Source organism: Delphinus delphis, chromosome 1, assembly GCF_949987515.2.
Source record: "Delphinus delphis chromosome 1, mDelDel1.2, whole genome shotgun sequence".
Classification (NCBI taxonomy): Eukaryota; Metazoa; Chordata; class Mammalia; order Artiodactyla; family Delphinidae; genus Delphinus; species Delphinus delphis.
Window position 1 is genome coordinate 37,518,513 of NC_082683.1, and position 19,411 is coordinate 37,537,923.

Here is a 19,411-nt window from a genome sequence, read left to right on the forward strand (position 1 = left end):
TTTTGTTGATAGTGTTGTTTTGTTCATTGTTTTTCTTTAGTTCTTTGTTCATTGTTCATTTAGTTCATTGTTTTCTTTCTTTTTCTTTGTTCATTGATTTTCTTTAGTTCTTTTTTTTTTTTTAAATACCTGATGAGAGTTTATTATAATGAAATTGACTAAGAAATTTGGTTATTTATGTGACATAACACATATCAAGATAATAACCAGAATTATGACTGATAACATTATACGAGGACATACTAGATTTCTAGGACTTTCATACAATTTCTGGAACACATATTAAAAACATATATCCATACAGATATAACCTAAGAAGGTTTAATATCACTTATTTGACAATGCTTCCCATGTATTTCACCATATCCAATAAACCTAATAATTTTTTTTTTTTAAACATCTTTATTGGAGTATAATTGCTTTACAATGGTATGTTAGTTTCAGCTTCACAACAAAATGAATCAGTTATATATACACATATGTTCCCATATCTCTTCCCGCTTGCGTCTCCCTCCCTCCCACCCTCCCTATCCCACCCCTCCAGGCGGTCACAAAGCACCGAGCTGATCTCCCTGTGCTATGCGGCTGCTTCCCACTAGCTATCTACCTTACGTTTAGTAGTGTATATATGTCCATGCCTCTTTATCGCTTTGTCACCGTTTACCCTTCCCCCTCCCCATAGCCTCAAGTCCATTCTCTAGTAAGTCTGTGTCTTTATTCCTGTTTCACCCCTAGGTTTTTCATGACATTTTTTTTTTTTCTTAAATTCCATATATATGTGTTAGCATACGGTATTTGTCTCTCTCTTTCTGACTTACTTCACTCTGTATGACAGACTCTAGGTCTATCCACCTCATTACAAATAGCTCAATTTCATCTCTTTTTATGGCTGAGTAATATTCCATTGTATATATGTGCCACATCTTCTTTATCCATTCATCCGATGATGGACACTTAGGTTGTTTCCATCTCTGGGCTATTGTAAATAGAGCTGCAATGAACATTTTGGTACATGACTCTTTTTGAATTATGGTTTTCTCAGGGTATATGCCCAGTAGTGGGATTGCTGGGTCATATGGTAGTTCTATTTGTAGCTTTTTAAGGAACCTCCATACTGTTCTCCACAGTGGCTGTATCAATTTACATTCCCACCAACAGTGTAAGAGGGTTCCCTTTTCTCCACACCCTCTCCAGCATTTGTTGTTTCTAGATTTTTTGATGATGGCCATTCTGACTGGTGTGAGATGATATCTCATTGTTGTTTTGATTTGCATTTCTCTAATGATTAGTGATGTTGAGCATTCTTTCATGTGTTTGTTGGCACTCTGTATATCTTCTTTGGAGAAATGTCTATTTAGGTCTTCTGCCCATTTTTGGATTGGGTTGTTTGTTTTTTTGTTATTAAGCTGCATGAGCTGCTTGTAAATTTTGGAGATTAATCCTTTGTCAGTTGCTTCATTTGCAAATATTTTCTCCCATTCTGAGGGTTGTCTTTTTGTCTTCTTTATGGTTTCCTTTGCTGTGCAAAAGCTTTTAAGTTTCATTAGGTCCCATTTGTTTACTTTTGTTTTTATTTCCATTTCTCTAGGAGGTGGGTCAAAAAGGACCTTGCTGTGATTTATGTCATAGAGTGTTCTGCCTATGTTTTCCTCTAAGAGTTTGATAGTTTCTGGCCTTACATTTAGGTCTTTAATCCATTTTGAGCTTATTTTTGTGTATGGTGTTAGGGAGTGATCTAATCTCATACTTTTACATGTAGCTGTCCAGTTTTCCCAGCACCACTTATTGAATAGGCTGTCCTTTCTCCACTGTACATTTCTGCCTCCTTTGTCAAAGATAAGGTGACCATATGTGCGTGGGTTTATCTCTGGGCTTTCTATCCTGTTCCATTGATCTATATTTCTGTTTTTGTGCCAGTACCATACTGTCTTGATTACTGTAGCTTTGTAGTATAGTCTGAAGTCAGGAAGCCTGATTCCTCCAGCTCCATTTTTCGTTCTCAAGATTGCTTTGGCTATTCGGGGTCTTTTGTGTTTCCATACAAATTGTGAAATTTTTTGTTCTAGGTCTGTGAAAAATGCCAGTGGTAGTTTGATAGGGATTGCATTGAATCTGTAGATTGCTTTGGGTAGTAGAGTCATATTCACAATGTTGATTCTTCCATTCCAAGAACATGGTATATCTCTCCATCTATTTGTATCATCTTTAATTTCTTTCATCAGTGTCTTATAATTTTCTGCATACAGGTCTTTTGTCTCCTTAGGTAGGTTTATTCCTAGGTATTTTATTCTTTTTGTTGCGATAGTAAATGGGAGTGTTTTCTTGATTTCACTTTCAGATTTTTCATCATTAGTATATAGGAATGCCAGAGATTTCTGTGCATTAATTTTGTATCCTGCCACTTTACCAAATTCATTGATTAGCTCTAGTAGTTTTCTGGTAGCATCTTTAGGGTTCTCTATGTATAGGATCATGTCATCTGCAAACAGTGACAGCTTTACTTCTTCTTTTCCGATTTGGATTCCTTTTATTTCCTTTTCTTCTCTGATTGCTGTGGCTAAAACTTCCAAAACTATGTTGAATAAGAGTGGTGAGAGTGGGCAACCTTGTCTTGTTCCTGATCTTAGTGGAAATGCTTTCAGTTTTTCACCATTGAGGATGATGTTTGCTGTGGGCTTGTCATATATGGCCTTTATTATGTTGAGGAAAGTTCCCTCTATGCCTACTTTCTGCAGGGTTTTTATCATAAATGGGTGTTGAATTTTGTCAAAAGCTTTCTCTGCATCTATTGAGATGATCATATGGTTTTTCTCCTTCAATTTGTTAATATGGTGTATCACGTTGATTGATTTGCGTATATTGAAGAATCCTTGCATTCCTGGAATAAACCCCACTTGATCATGGTGTATGATCCGTTTAATGTGCTGTTGGATTCTGTTTGCTAGTATTTTGTTGAGGATCTTTGCATCTATGTTCATCAGTGATATTGGCCTGTAGTTTTCTTTCTTTGTGACATCCTTGTCTGGTTTTGGTATCAGGGAGATGGTGGCCTCGTAGAATGAGTTGGGGAGTGTTCCTCCCTCTCCTATATTTTGGAAGAGTCTGAGAAGGATAGGTGATAGCTCTTCTCTAAATGTTTGATAGAATTCGCCTGTGAAGACATCTGGTCCTGGGCTTTTGCTTGTTGGAAGATTTTTAATCACAGTTTCAATTTCAGTGCTTGTGATTGGTCTGTTCATATTTTCTATTTCTTCCTGATTCAGTCTTGGCAGGTTGTGCCTTTCTAAGAATTTGTCCATTTCTTCCAGGTTGTCCATTTTATTGGCATAGAGTCGCTTGTAGTAATCTCTCATGATCTTTTGTATTTCTGCAGTGTCAGTTGTTACTTCTCCTTTTTCATTTCTAATTCTATTGATTTGAGTCTTCTCCCTTTTTTTCTTGATGAGTCTAGCTAATGGTTTATCAATTTTATTTATCCTTTCAAAGAACCAGCTTTTAGTTTTATTGATCTTTGCTATCGTTTCCTTCATTTCTTTTTCATTTATTTCTGATCTGATTTTTATGATTTCTTTCCTCCTGCTAACTTTGGGGTTTTTTTGTTCTTCTTTCTCTAATTGCTTGAGGTGCAAGGTTAGGTTGTTTATTCGAGATGTTTCCTGCTTCTTAAGGTGGGCTTGTATTGCTATAAACTTCCCCCTTAGAACTGCTTTTGCTGCATCCCACAGGTTTTGGGTCGTTGTGTCACCATTGTCATTTGTTTCTAGGTATTTTTTGATTTCCTCTTTGATTTCTTCAGTGATCACTTCATTATTAAGTAGTGTATTGTTTAGCCTCCATGTGTTTGTATTTTTTACAGATCTTTTCCTGTAATTGATATCTAGTCTCATGGCGTTGTGGTCAGAAAAGATACTTGATACAATTTCAATTTTCTTAAATTTACCAAGGCTTGATTTGTGACCTAAGATATGATCTATCCTGGAGAATGTTCCATGGGCACTTGAGAAAAATGTGTATTCTGTTGTTTTTGGATGGAGTGTCCTATAAATATCAATTAAGTCCATCTTGTTTAATGTATCATTTAAAGCTTGTGTTTCCTTATTTATTTTCATTTTGGATGATCTGTCCATGGGTGAAAGTGGGGTGTTTAAGTCCCCTACTATGAATGTGTTACTGTCGATTTCCCCTTTTATGGCTGTTAGTATTTGCCTTATGTATTGAGGTGCTCCTATGTTGGGTGCATAAATATTTACAATTGTTATATCTTCTTCTTGGATCGATCCCTTGATCATTATGTAGTGTCCTTCTTTGTCTCTTTTAATAGTCCTTATTTTAAAGTCTATTTTGTCTGATATGAGAATTGCTACTCCAGCTTTCTTTTGGTTTCCATTTGCATGGAATATCTTTTTCCATTCCCTTACTTTCAGTCTGTATGTGTCTCTAGGTCTGAAGTGGGTCTCTTGTAGACAGCATATATAAGGGTCTTGTTTTTGTATCCATTCAGCTAATCTGTGTCTTTTGGTGGGAGCATTTAGTCCATTTACATTTAAGGTAATTATCGATATGTATGTTCCTATTCCCATTTTCTAAATTGCTTTGGGTTCGTTATTATAGGTCTTTTCCTTCTCTTGTGTTTCTTGCCTAGAGAAGATCCTTTAGCATTTGTTGTAAAGCTGGTTTGGTGGTGCTGAACTCTCTCAGCTTTTGCTTGTCTGTAAAGGTTTTAATTTCTCCATCAAATCTGAATGAGATCCTTGCTGGGTAGAGTAGTCTTGGCTGCAGGTTTTTCTCCTTCATCACTTTCAGTATGTCCTGCCACTCCCTTCTGGCTTGTAGGGTTTCTGCTGAGAGATCAGCTGTTAACCTTATGGGGATTCCCTTATGTGTTATTTGTTGTTTTTCCCTTGCTGCTTTTAATATGTTTTCTTTGTATTTAATTTTTGACAGTTTGATTAATATGTGTCTTGGCGTATTTCTCCTTGGATTTATCCTGTATGGGACTCTCTGTGCTTCCTGGACTTGATTAACTATTTCCTTTCCCATATTAGGGAAGTTTTCAACTATAATCTCTTCAAATATTTTCTCAGTCCCTTTCTTTTTCTCTTCTTCTTCTGGAACCCCTATAATTCGAATGTTGGTGCGTTTAATGTTGTCCCAGAGGTCTCTGAGACTGTCCTCAGTTCTTTTCATTCTTTTTTCTTTATTCTGCTCTGCATTGGTTATTTCCACTATTCTATCTTCCAGGTCACTTATCCGTTCTTCTGCCTCAGTTATTCTGCTATTGATCCCATCTAGAGTACTTTTAATTTCATTTATTGTGTTGTTCATAATTGCTTGTTTCATCTTTAGTTCTTCTAGGTCCTTGTTAACTGATTCTTGCATTTTGTCCATTCTATTGTCCATTCTATCTCCAAGATTTCGGATCAACCTTACTATCATTATTCTGAATTCTTTTTCAGGTAGACTGCCTATTTCCTCTTCATTTGTTAGGTCTGGTGGGTTTTTATCTTGCTCCTTCATCTGCGGTGTGTTTTTCTGTCTTTTCATTTTGCTTATCTTACTGTGTTTGGGGTCTCCTTTTTTGCAGGCTGAAGGTTCGTAGTTCCTGTTGTTTTTTGTGTCTGTCCCCAGTGGCTAAGGTTGGTTCAGTGGGTTGTGTAGGCTTCCTGGTGGAGGGGACTAGGGCCTGTGTTCTGGTGGATGAGGCTGGATCTTGTCTTTCTGGTGGGCAGGTCCACGTCTGGTGATGTGTTTTGGGGTGTCTGTAGACTTATTATGATTTTGGGCAGCCTCTCTGCTAATGGGTGGGGTTGTGTTCCTGTCTTGCTAGTTGTTTGGCATAGGATGTCCAGCCCTGTGGCTTGCTGGTCGTTGAGTGAAGCTGGGTGCTGGCGTTGAGATGGAGATCTCTCGGAGATTTTTGCTGTTTGATATTATGTGCAGCTGGGAGGCCTCTTGTGGACCAGTGTCCTGAAGTTGGTTCTCCCACCTCAGAGGCACAGCACTGACTCCTGGCTGCAGCCCCAAGAGCCTTTCATCCACAGGGCTTCTTAATTTGGGATGATTCGTTGTCTATTCAGGTATTCCACAGATGCAGGGTATATCAAGTTGATTGTGGAGCTTTAATCCGCTGCTTCTGAGGCTGCTGGGAGAGATTTCCCTTTCTCTTCTTTGTTCTCACAGTTCCCAGGGGCTCAGCTTTGGATTTGGCCCCGCCTGTGCGTGTAGGTCGCCGGAGGGCGTCTGTTCTTTGCTCAGACAGGACGGGGTTAAAGGAGCCGCTGATTCGGAGGCTCTGGCTCACTCAGGCCGGGGGGTAGGGAGGGTCACGGAGTGTGGGGCCGGCGTGACGTTGCAGCCTGAGGCGCGCCGTGCGTTCTCCCGGGGGAGTTGTCCCTGGATCCCGGGACCCCGGCAGTGGCGGGCTGCACAGGCTCCCCGGAAGGGTGTGTGGCTAGTGACCTGTGTTCGCACACAGGCCTCCTGGTGGCGGCAGCAGCGGCCCTAGCGTCTCGTGTCTGTCTCTGGGCTCCGCACTTCTAGCCGCGGCTAGCGCCCGTCCCTGGAGCTCTCTCAAGCAGCGTTCTTAATCCCCTCTCCTCGTGCACCAGGAAACAAAGAGGGACGTAAAAGTCTCTTGCCTCTTCGGCAGGTCCAGACCCCTCCCCGGACTCTCTCGCGGTGCACTAACGCCGTGCAGGCTGTGTTCACGCCGCCAACCCCAGTCCTCTCCCGGCGCTCCAACAAAAGCCGGAGCCTCAGCTCCCAGTCCCGCCCGCCCCGGCGGGCGAGCAGACAAGCCTCTCGGCTGGCGAGTTCCGGTCGGCCCGATCTTCTGCGCTGGAATCTGTCCGCTTTGCCCTCCGCACCCCTGCTGCTGTGCTCTCCTCCGCGGCTCCCAAGCTCCCCCACTCCGCCTCCCGAAGTCTCCACCCGCGAAGGGGCTTCCTAGTGTGTGGACACTTTTCCTCCTTCACAGCTCTCTCCCGCTGGTGCAGGACCCGTCCCTATCCTTTTGTCTCTGTTTAGTTTTTTCTTTTGCCCTAACCAGGTACGTGGGGGGTTCCTTGCCTTTTGGGAGGTCTGAGGTCTTCTGCCAGCGTTCAGTAGGTGCTCCGTAGGAGTTGTTCCACGCGTAGATGTATTTCTGGTGTATCTGTGGGGAGGAAGGTGATCTCCGCGTCTTACTCTTCCGCCATCTTCCCGGAAGTCTCAAACCTAATCTCTTTAGTTCTTTGTCCATGTTTTCCTTTACTGATATGACCATGCTTAAGACAATCAATTTAAAATTTACTGCTAAGTCCAATGCTGGGCTTCCTCAGGGGTGGTTTCTGTTAATTTATTTTGATTCTTTGAGTGGGCCATACTTTCTTATTTCGTTATATGTCTTGTGATTTTTTGTTGTTGTTGAAATTTGGACATTTGAATATTGGTAACTCTGGAATACAGCTTTTTCATTTTCCCCAGGCTTTGCTGTTGTTTGATCGTTGAAGGCTGTAGTTGTCCATTTGTCTAGTGAGTTTTCCAACATTTTTTGTAGAAACTGTATTTCTTGCTGTGTGTGATACTGAAGTCTCTGTTACTTAGCTTGTGTTTTGATGAAGATTTCCTGGATTGCCAGGAGCTAAGCAAGCAAACAAACACACATCCTGGTCTTTGCAGATTGACTTTGTGCCCTCCTTTGGCCCTTAGCCAGACTTGTGCTAAGTCTAGGGATCAGCTTGAGATGAAAGCTTAAAATCTTTTTAGGTCTTTCCTGAGCATGCATTTCACCCTGGGCTTTCTAAATTGCCATATATACACAGGTGTTTTTGATTGCCCTAATTTCCCAGAGAAACTCTCCCTTTTCTCACCCAGATCTCAGGCAGTCAGTTGAATGTCTCATTGTTAATCTTTTGCCCAAGTGGCTGTGGGTGTTTGGATCATCTTACAGGGTTTTAAGCAATACTTGCTGCTTTTCCACCTTGAGGAGATTGTGAGTTAGGTGAAATAGAGAGGAGTGCCTTGTGTTAGTCCTTCAGGTAGTCTCCAGATAAGTTATAACAGGTATAAACGATAAGTTGCAAGTAAGGTCTGTTCTGCTCCTTCTGGAACCAGGGGCCAGGGTCCCACACTTGGAACACCAGCTGATGTCTTTAAGATTGCCTCCACATCAAGGAGTGGGTAGGGTGAGGGCAAGTAAAAATGCCACAAAGCTTTCCTACCATTTTTAAGTTGACTTTTTTTTTTAATAGATTTTATTTATTTATTTATTTATTTATTGGCTGCGTTGAGTCTTCCGTTGCTGTGCGCAGGCTTTCTCTAGTTGCGGCGAGCGGGGGCTACTCTTTGTTGCAGTGTGAGGGCTTCCCATTGTGGTGGCTTCTCTTGTTGCGGAGCACAGGCTTTAGGTGCACAGGCTTCAGTAGTTGTGGCACACGGGCTTCAGTAGTTGTGGCTTGTGGGCTCTAGAACGCAGGCTCAGTAATTGTGGCACACGGGCCTCGTTGCTCCGCGGCATGTGGGATCTTCCCAGACCAGGTCTCGAACCCGTGGTCCCCTGCATTGGAAGGCGGATTCTCAACCACCGTGCCACCAGGGAAGCCCCTTAAGTTGACTTCTTGATTCAGCATTCTCTTGGTTGCCGTAAGCCTTTGACTATTTTCCAGAGTCTGACAAAGGTGGTTCTGACAGTTTCTGCTTGTTTTTTTTTTGTTTGTTTGTTTTCACGTCCTTTAGCTCATTTGATTTTCTTTTTTTATAAAAAATTTTTTCTTTAAGTTTATTTTTTTAACATCTTTATTGGAGTATAATTGCTTTACAATGGCGTATTAGTTTCTGCTTTGTAACAAAGTGAATCAGCTATACATATACATATATCCCCATATCTCTTCTGTCTTTCGTCTCCCTCCCTCCCACCCTCCCTATCCCACCCCTCTAGGTGGTCACAATTTCTGCTTGTTTTTCAGTGTTTCTGTGGGGGAATGTTAGCTTGGAGCTGTGTACTCCATCATTTTGCTGATGTTATCTTTCACTTGATTTTAATCTTTGTTTCCCCAGTGATAAATGATGTTGAGAATGGTTTCATGTGTTCATTTGCCATATTTGCCTCTTCTTTGCTGAAATGTCTTTTTTTGCACGGTATGCGGGCCTCTCACTGTTGTGGCCTCTCCTGTTGCGGAGCACAGGCTCCGGACATGCAGGCTCAGCGGCCATGGCTCACAGGCCCAGCCACTCCGCGGCATGCGGGATCTTCCCAGACTGGGGCATGAACCCATGTCCCTTGCATCGGCAGGTGGACTGTCTACCACTGCGCCACCAGGGAAGCCCCTTGCTCATGTTTTTTATTAGCTTGTGTGTTTTCTTATTATTGAATTGTGAAAGATCTTTATATATACTGAATGCCAGTCTTTCTCAGATGTGTTTTGCAAATATTCTTCCTCCTGTGTGATTTGTTTTCATTTTTTAACAGTATCTTTTGAAGAGTAGTAGTTTTAAAATTTGTTGAAGTCTATTTATAAATTTGTTCTTTTTAAACTTCTGCTTTGTGTGTTATCTAAGAATGCTATCTAACTCAAAAGTATAAAAATTTACTCTTGTATTTTCTTCTGAAGGTTTATACTTTTAGGTTTTATAGTTAGACTCATGATCCACTTAGAGTTAATTTTTATATATGTTGTCTTTGATATGCCTGAGGTATGGGTCAGGGTTCTTTTTTTTCACATGTACATATCAAGCAAAGGTTTTTTGATAAGGATTAAGAGAATGTACTTTGAGTAGTATGGCACCTGGGTTTGACTCTTGGCAAGGTAGGTCAGGAAGACTCTGCCATAGGGTATGGATTTTTCTTCACCTACTGAATTTCCATTCATATGGGATGAGACAACTCCTATTGAGAGCCCAGGTTCTTAGCCTGATAGACAAGTTTTTAGTGTGTAGACTTCTGTTTTCAGCTGTGAATCCTTTGCTTACTTCTAATCCTATCCTTAGTAGCATGACACAGTGTAAACACAACGCTATCCTTGTGGGTAAAGTTAGCCTGAGATTTGCTTTGATATTGTGGAGGAGGGAGATGGTTCTGACCAAGAGAGGGAGGACTCTCTGTGAGGACTCCCAGAGCAATAGGCAAAATAGCCACAACGTAGTACTCTGAATTAAAAGAGAAAGCAATAAGCTCTTAGAGTTGGAAGGAGCATGTAGAAATTGTGTAGTCAGGCAATTTTCAACCTTTTTTTTTGACAGTTGAAATTTATATGTCATATATTAGATATGTTATTGTTATGATAGATAAATACACATTATATGTAATTTCTGGCATGCAGGCTGTAATTCTGCCTTTTAAAAAATCTCACTTAAGAAAGAATGTAACATAAGCGAACTGACTTTATTTCATTGATAGTATTTACCAAGAACCTGCTTTCATTTAATTAAGAGAGTATACTGATTGCAAACTTGAGTACTTTAAGTCAATTTCAAATAATTTGTGACACGATCCTCACAATTGGTCAACATATATTTGTGTTGATGGCATCATATTGAAAGTTTTTATTTAGTCTCGTGGTTCTCAAACTTTAGTGTGCTTCACAGTCACTTAGAGGGCTTGTTAAAACACGGATTGCTGCTACCCTCCCCCAGAATTTCCTATTTAGTAGATCTGGGGTGGGGCCCTAGAATTTGCCTTTCTAACAAGTTCACAGGTGATGCTGATGCTGCTGGTCTGGGGACCACATTTTGAGAGTCACTGCTTAGGCCAACTTTCACCTTACTTTTTCAGTATCCTAGGGGCACAGTCCATTCCCTTTAAGACGGCCTTTTTTCACTGTTAGATGGTTCTTCCTATAATTAAACCTACTTCTCCTTCTGTTATTTTTATCCAGTATATCAAACTGGCCTCTGAAGTAAGAAGTTTACTCTCCTATAACAGAGGAGATAGCTCTCTTGTAGTTGAAGAGAGTTATTCATGTCTTCTTTGTTTTATTTCTTTCACGTTAAATGTTTATAGTTTCCCTAATAGTTATTGGAAGAGTACTGCAATTTGTAGTTATGTTAATATTGCCATAATAGTATTTTATTTGTAACCCTGTTTCTCTTGCTATATTCCCTGGGATTCTATCCAAGCCAGAAACCTGGAAGTCATCCTAGGCTCCTTCCCCTCCTTAACTCCCTATTTTGCTGAAGAATCATTTGAGTGTAGAAATGATAGGAACCAGATAGAAATTTGATCCAATTTAAGCAGAAAGGGGGAGCTTACTATAAGGGTACAGTGGTATGCCGTTGAATCTGAAAACATGTGGTTTGGCTGGATCTCTCATAAGTGACTAGAAATGGGAACTAGAAAACTGCAAGAAGCAAATTAGTTTGGAAGTTAGAAAGGAAGTTCCTCTTCCCATGCCCTTTTTCTTTCTTGGGCTATGTGTGGTTCTGTTTTATTTGCTTCATTCTCTTTTCCTGTCTTTTAATGAATTCTTTGGTAAATTCAGTAATATTCTGCTGTTTTAAAAATGCAGTCTAGCTGAGCAAGAGAAGCAAGATACAGAACAGTTCGTACAGAGTGATTCCATTTATCTAATATTCTGTTCGAAGCCTGGATAGTAGTTACCCTGGAGGGATAGTGTAGTGACTAGAAGGGTGCACAGGGGGCTTTCTGGAATGCTTGGTTATGTCTTTTTTTTTTTTAATCTTGATGCTGGTTCCATGGATATGTTTAACTTGCAAAATTTATTGAGTTATATGCTTAGGTATATGTACTTTTCTGAAATGAGTAATATACTTAAGTAAAAGTTAAAAAGACGTCCTGATTTAAAAGTTAAATTTCATTTCCCATTTATATTTCCTTCCCTTTGCAAAGTTTTGACAGGGGAGACTTGGAATAAGAAGGTGCATGATCTGCTTTCATTATTCCTCTCCTCTGTTTTCTGGCTTCTTTACTTTGGTATGTTATGATAGGGAATAGGGAGATTGAAAAGGATATGACTTTTTTTTGGGACTTCCCTGGTGGCGTAGTGATTAAGAATCCGCCTGCCAGTGCAGGGGACACAGGTTCAATTCCTGGTCCAGGAAGATCCCACATGCTGCGGAGCGACTAAGCCCCTGCGCCACAACTACTGAGCCTGTGCTCTAGAGCCCATAAGCCACAACTACTGAGCCTGTGCTCTAGAGCCCATGAGCCACAACTTTCTTTTAACTGGTGCTGATCTCGTCCTATCGGTTGTCGATCCTTTTGTGGCTAAGACTAACTGTTCATCCATACAGTGTAGCAGGCATCCAAGTGCTGGCTCTCTCAAGTAGCTCATTTGTAAGGTATTTTTGGGATACTTTTCTTTCCATATTGCCTTCACATAGGATATTCCTTCAGCATGATATCTTACAAGGCCTTCTCACTTCCCTCCACCCCAAGCTGCTTACTGGGGTGTTGCTTCTGTGAATGGCCAGCCCTTTTTGGTGGGTTACCAGCATTAGTGCCCAGACCCTGCTTTCTTCATGGTTTCTACTTGATGCATAGGTACTGTTTCATCCTCGATACACCAGTTGGTGGGAATATAGGCTGTTCCCTTGCTGCCTTCTCTTTTCGCATTGACTACTCCTTCCAATTCTCCTTTCTCCCTGCTCATTCCTGTTAGAGTTGGATGGGCACATCAGTAGATTTAATGGTACAGTGCCTAAATATCCCCCTTTATCCTTTTATCCATTTACTACCAATTTTTAAAAAAAATATTTTTATTTATTTATTTATTTATTTATTTGGCTATGCTGGGTCTTAGTTGCGGCACGTGGGATCTTTGTTGCTGCGTGCGAGATCTTTGTTGTGGCCTACTGGATCTTTTAGTTGCGACATGCGGGATCTTAGGTGCGGCATGCGGGATTTAGTTCCCTGACCAGGGATTGAACCCGTGTACCCTGCACTGGGAGCGTGGAGTCTTAACCACTGGACCACCAGGGAAGTCTCATTTACTACCAATTTTAAAAATACTTTTTCCTCGGGAATTCCCTGGTGGTCCAGTGGTTAGCATTCTGTGCTCTCACTGTCGAGGGCCCAGGTTCAGTCCCTGGTTGGAGAACTAAAATCCCACAAGCCATGCTATGCGGCCAAAAAAAAAAAAACCCCCAAAACAAATGAAAAAACCTTTTTCCTTTTCTCTTCAGTTATTTTTCATCAACTTCACTCTTCTTTTTATCCTGGGGTATTTGTAAATTATATTCTGGATGGCCACCACTAAGCAATGTTTGTACTTTCCTGTGTGTGAACTCACCGGTCACAGTATATGACCCTAGAGGCTTTATTTATTTATTTTTAAATTATTTATTTGGTTGCGCTGGGTCTTAGTTGCGGCAGGTGGACTCCTTAGTGGTGGCTCACTGACTCCTTAGTTGTGGCACGTTGGCTCCTTAGTTGCAGCTCGCTGGCCCCTTAGTTGTGGCATGTGAGCTCTCAGTAGCGGCATACATGTGGGATCTAGTTCCCTGACTAGAGATCGAACCTGGGCCCCCTGTATTGGGAGCACAGAGTCTTAACCACTGTCCCACCAGGGAAGTCCCCTCTAGAGGCTTTAAAAAAAATCTTTTCTCAAGGAGGCAGGCATTTTTCCATTTATTTCCCACCCCCCTGTGGCTTTATTGCTATGGTACTAGTTGCTTGTGTCTTGTTTTTCAAATGGCAGGTAACATAGATTTCAGTTATTTATTTCTCCTTATGCTTCTCATTTTGTCTTTGTACTGTCCAGGTCAGATTGATGTGCTACTTATCTGTGTTTGTTGTAGCTTCCTTCACTGAAATATAAAAGATAGGCCTCATTTGCCTTATTTTTTATTTTTTTACCCAGAATATTTTCTCATTAATGCTGCTAATTAGGTGGGTGTTTGCTTTAAAATGTCTGCATCTTGATGATGCTTACTGAGTGAGGAGGAAGTGGCATTGGGATGGGGTGGGATGGGTTAGACTAAAATAAAGGCAATGGGAAGGCACTGTCAATGCTTCATATTGTCTGTATATCCTCCATTGTACTATTATAATTTTTCATTGAAAACATGAGTTCAGCTCCTATTATAGACATAAAGAAGGCTCTGAGTTTTACTTTAGCATTAATTGAATGTTAGGGGTATTTCTAACTTTGTATGACAGGTAAAGGAAGGTCTATTATTTACGATTTTTTAAAAGCTAAAATATACTTTTCTTTACTAGATACAGGAAGAGTGTGAATAAATGGAGAAAAGTAAATAAACATAATTAGACATGTACTCATTATGGATAATATATCCTGTCAAAGTGCCTTATTGTGTCACCTTGTGAATCTCATCCCCTGTTTTTCTTTTGGCATTTTATACTCAATGTCCCACATCATTCACAGCATACCCAAACAGCTGTCACTAAGAAATTTGTTTCTGGCTTTAGCTGTTGAACAGGAAATATAAAATGTTGGCACTTTTTAACTGTAATGAATGTTGTAGAGATATTTAATATAAAGTTAGTTCTTATACTTTCAGAAAAGACATTAAAGGCTTATGTTTTACTTCTTTCACTTTGAAGGATGTGATAACTGGACTTAGTCCCCTGCTCTTCAGGAAGCTCAGTAATCCTGACATATTTTCATCCACTGGAAAAGCTAAACTTCAACGACAACTTAGTCAGGATGACTCTAAGTTACGGAGAGGAAGCCCGGCCAGTTCTTTTTCAGGTAAGTATCTAATTTTGTTTTCTTTTAACAGTTGTGGGAATGGGACTTCCCTGGTGGCACAGTGGTTAAGAATCCGCCTGCCAATGCAGGGGACATGGGTTCGAGCCCTGGTCCGGGAGGATCCCACATGCTGCAGAGCAACTAAGCCCATGTACCACAACTACTGAGCCTGTGCTCTAGAGCCTGCGAACCACAACTACAGAGCCTGCGTGCCACAACTACTGAAGCCCGTGTGCCTAGAGCTGGTGCTCCGCAATAAGAGAAGCCACCGCAGTGAGAAGCCGGTGCACTGCAACGAAGAGTAGCCTCCGCTCGCCGCAACTAAAGAAAGCCCACACGCAGCAACGAAGACCCAATGCAGCCAAAAAACAAAAAAACAAAAAAACCCCCAGAGTTTTGTGACTGTTTTGTCAATATTTAAGGGTATATCAGCTGACTTGGCATCTTGACCCCTTCTTCTGTTGTAATAGTGTTATGTAGAGCACTTGTGGGTAAGGCTGTCTTCCTTTCTTTACTGTTTCCCTGTTTCCTCATGGCATTTCTGAATGCTAACCTCCTGAACCTGCTGAGTATTTCCTGGTTGACCATTATCACTGGTTATTCCCTTTCAATATGATTTGTGCTCTCTGCTTACTTCTGTAGACTTCACAAACTTTGCTTCTTTTTATTTTCTTTTTTCTCTTATTTCCAAAACTCATTCCAAAGCCCATAGTGCCTCCCCACCTCATCCATAGAAAAGTCTTAAAAAATTCAAAGGGAAAAATTAATACAAGGACATCATGCCCAAATAGGAAGCAATTAAAATGTGGCATAGTTTTAAGCAATCAATAGAGTATGGAAGAAAGAGAATCCATTTGACTTTAGCTGAAGAAGCAAATGTAATCCTATTACATTCCTTGGCCTACTGTAAACAGTTTTCAGTTTCTTTTTATTTTTGTACCTTTTCAGGGCTGTTCCCTTGGCTTTCTCTTCTCACTCTTCTATTGAAATTTTATTTTGTCAGTCATGTATTTAATCACATAGAGCTATTTCTTGTTTGTTTTTTTCCCATAGCATTCTGCTCTTCTTTTAAGGATGTATTTATCTTCTAATTCTCTATGAGTAAATAGATTTTTTATTTTTGGATTAAAATTTTCTTTTTTAAGTTTTCTTTTGTTTCTGAATCAACTTTTTTTCTTTTGAGCACCTAACAACCAGAATCCATTGCTTTGCTCTGAGATGCTAATAAATCCCTTTTATCCTGTGAGGTAATTGTCTGGCTACTGGGTGGTGCAATGTGGGAATGTGGTTGTGTTTGACTGTTCTGTCTACAGATTTTCAGTTACTCTGATTTCAGCCTTATGTCTTACTTTATGTCCTCTTAGGTATCTAAGTACTGAGTACTGAACTTACCTGAGATTTTGCAGGGCAGCCTGATGCCCCATTTAATTACAAGCTCCACTAAGCTTATACCTCATGCCTTTCTTTGCCCAGTTCCATTGGTTATGATTCATCTATATGCTTTAGATTTTCCCCAAATTTTGTTCATTCCCTCGTAGAGTGTCTATGTGTCTGTCTCTGTCTCTCTTTCTCTCTCTGGTGGTAGCCTTTCTTTGTTTATTTATTTTGTTTTTATTCTCTCTCTCTTTTTTTTGGCCGTGTGGCGCCATGTGGCCATTTTGCTGGATCTTAGTTCCCTGACCAGGGATTGAAGCCGGGCCCCTGGCAGTGAGAGTGCTGGGTCCTAACCACCGGACCGCCAGGGAATTCCCTCTTTATTCTCATTTAATGGAGTTTCCTGGGGGACAAAAATACAAGTATGTGCTCAGTCAGCCATCTTTAACTGGGAATATTTCTTAAAAATATCCTCAAATTATTGTAAGAATAATAATTAGAATTTTTAAGAAGTTTTCTTTTTTTCTGAGTTATTTGTTTACTAAAGGGCTAGTTGCTCCATTTGTTCATATTGTTCCTTCTGTTTTTAAGTTGTTTGTGTTCCTCAGATTCTTGGCAGTTCTTGGTATGCTTCAAGCCCTGACCAGTAGATGTCCAAATGGGTTTCTTCTGCTGTTGTATAAGCCTCTTTCCCTAGCAGGCCCTTATTTTGAAGGGAGATAGAGTGATACTAGCCTTTGTATATGTGGATGGGGAAAGTTAACAAACTAGCTTTCCTTTAGGTTATATAGATCCTCATCTATAGGCAGATCGCCTGGAGAGCTTGGCAACATTTGCAGAAGGAAGAAAAAGAAACCAGGCAGGCTCTGCTCTGGGCTTGTGGAAGTTTTGAGTACAGAACCATTATTATTTTTTGTGGAGCATTTTATGGAAAGACTTCTCATTAAAGCATGCATTTGAGAGCAGACTTGAAAGATAACTAGATTTTTTTAAATTGTGTGTTCCTGATCAAAAATGTAAAATATGCCAGTTATAAAAAATTTGAGTACAATAACATGCATCATGTCAAAAGTGAAGTGTCCTTCTTAATCTTTACTTTCTTCTATTTTCCCTCCCTTCAAACCATTTATATATACTGCATTATATTTAAATATACATTTAAAATCTTATATAAATATATATAAGCTTTATTTTAAAAATGAACATTGGAATCATAAGCTATATGCTTCCTTTTTAAAAAATTTTTTTTTTTTTTTTTTGCGGTACGCGGGCCTCTCACTGTTGTGGCCTCTCCCGTTGCAGAGCACAGGCTCTGGATGCACAGGCTCAGCGGCCATGGCTCATGGGCCCAGCCGCTCTGCGGCATGTGGGATCCTCCCGGACCGGGGCACGAACCCGCATGCCCTGCAAAGGCAGGCGGACTCTCAACCACTGCGCCACCAGGGAAGCCCCTAAAAAAATTCTTTTTATTTTTAATTTTTATTACATTTTGGCCGCACTGTGTGGCATGTGGGATCTCAGTTCCCCGACCAGGGATTGAACCCGTGCCCCCTGTGGTAGAAGCGTGAAGTCTTAACCATTGGTCCGCCAGGGAAGTCCCTATATGCTTCCTTTCTGCTATTTTCACTTAACAGGAAATGTTGAACATTTTTCTCTTGACTACATGTTCAGCTGCCTCATTATTTTTAACGGGTTCAGTATGTCATTACGTGAAGATTATAATTAACTGCTAATGATCATTTATCTTATTTACAATTTTATTATGATGAGCATTGCTAGGGAGACGTTCTGGTCTACTTTTTTTTCTTTACATTCCTATAAGTGGAATGCTGGGTCCAAGCATACTCAAATTAAAATTATAATAGGTTTTGCTAAATTGCCCTGCAAATAAGTTGCATCACACTTTGTTTGCAGTAAAAGGATATGTTATAGCAAAAACAAAACCCAAACCTCCTTTTGCTCATACCTCTTTATAAAGTGGGTATTTCCATGACAAATAGGATTTTGCCAGGAAAAAGAAGGGTTTTCAAGTGAATTGATGATCAAGATAAAGCCTGCTGAATATGCAGGGCAGAATATTTAAGTTGAATGAGTGAATGGGTTTGGAAAGAGTGGAAGGAGATCAGGCCAGGAAGATAATCTGGATTTACGGAGGATCTTTTTAGTGTTTTTTAGTGTTTTAAAAGTGTGGCTTAGGGGACTTCACTGGTGGCTCAGTGGTTAAGAATCCTCCTGCCAGTGCAGAGGTTCGAGCCCTGGTCCAGGAATATCCCACATGCCAAGGAGAAACCAAGCCCGTGTGCCACAACTGAGCCTGCACTCTGGAGCCCGCGAACCACAGGTACTGAACCTGCGTGCCACAACTACTGAAGCCCGTGCACCTAGAACCCGTGCTCCACAACAAGAGAAGCCACCGCAATGAGTAGCCCCCACTCGCCGCAACTAGAGAAAGCCTGTGCGCAGCAATGAAGACCCAACTCAGCCAAAATAAATAAATAAATAAATAAATTTAAAAAAAAAAGTGTGGCTTAGGACTTCCCTGGTGGTCCAGTGGTTAAGACTCCGCCCTTCCCCTGCAGGGGGCGCAGGTTCCATTGCTGATTAGGGAACTAAGATCCCACATGCTGTGTGGCGCCGCCAAAAACAAAAAACCAAAACAAAACAAGCAAAAAGTGTGGCTTAATTCTTTAAACAGTAGGGAGTCATGAGAAGGGAATGACGTGACCATGTTTGTTCTGATTAGATCACTAGCAGCAACGTGAGAATGGTGTGAGGGGAGTTGAAATGGGACTTGAACCTCAGGTAGAAAGTCATTGTAATTCTAGATGCTTAGTCTTTATAAGTGATTTTCTTGTAGTCTCTCAGTGGGATTAAGGCAGTTGGTCAACCTGGACTGAACACATGGAGCCTGGCAAGAATAGTATATATTCAGTGTTTGTCTTCTGGAAACCTAAGGGCCAAATTTGTCTAGGAAAAGCTGTCAGCTCCACTCTTATTGCATTGAGTTGGTGAGAAACTAGGTGGGATGGAAGGGACTAGAAAACTCCTAGCCTGCTAGGTTGGGTGTCAGGGTTGGGCCCTGGCATGATGGTGGATATTACAGAGAATTTATTTTTTTTAATATTTATTTAATTTATTTTGGCTGCGCCAGGTCTTAGTTGCGGCATGCATGCAGAGTTCCCTGGCCAGGGATTGAACCCGGGCCCCGTGCTTTGGAAGTGTGGAGTCTTACCCGTTGCACCACCAGGGAAGTCCCTACAGAGAATTTAAAATAGTCATCAACTCAGTTCAGTATTCCACTTGGCATTTCTCACCACCACCAATATAGTTGGAATTTTTAGAGGGCTGCAGATTCTAAAATGGATGTGGAGGGACTTCACTTTGTTTTG

General features: G+C 40.8%; 1 protein-coding gene across 5 annotated transcripts in view; it reads left to right on the forward strand.

Moving 5' to 3' along the window:
* MAST2 (microtubule associated serine/threonine kinase 2) overlaps positions 1 to 19,411 on the forward strand; it is a 208,701-nt gene that overhangs the window by 21,390 nt on the left and 167,900 nt on the right. For all 5 annotated transcript variants that reach the window (XM_060021430.1, XM_060021437.1, XM_060021460.1 and 2 more), the window contains exon 2: positions 14,501 to 14,648. In XM_060021430.1, coding sequence (XP_059877413.1) covers positions 14,501 to 14,648 — 148 coding nt within the window. The remainder of the gene's footprint in view (positions 1 to 14,500; positions 14,649 to 19,411) is intronic.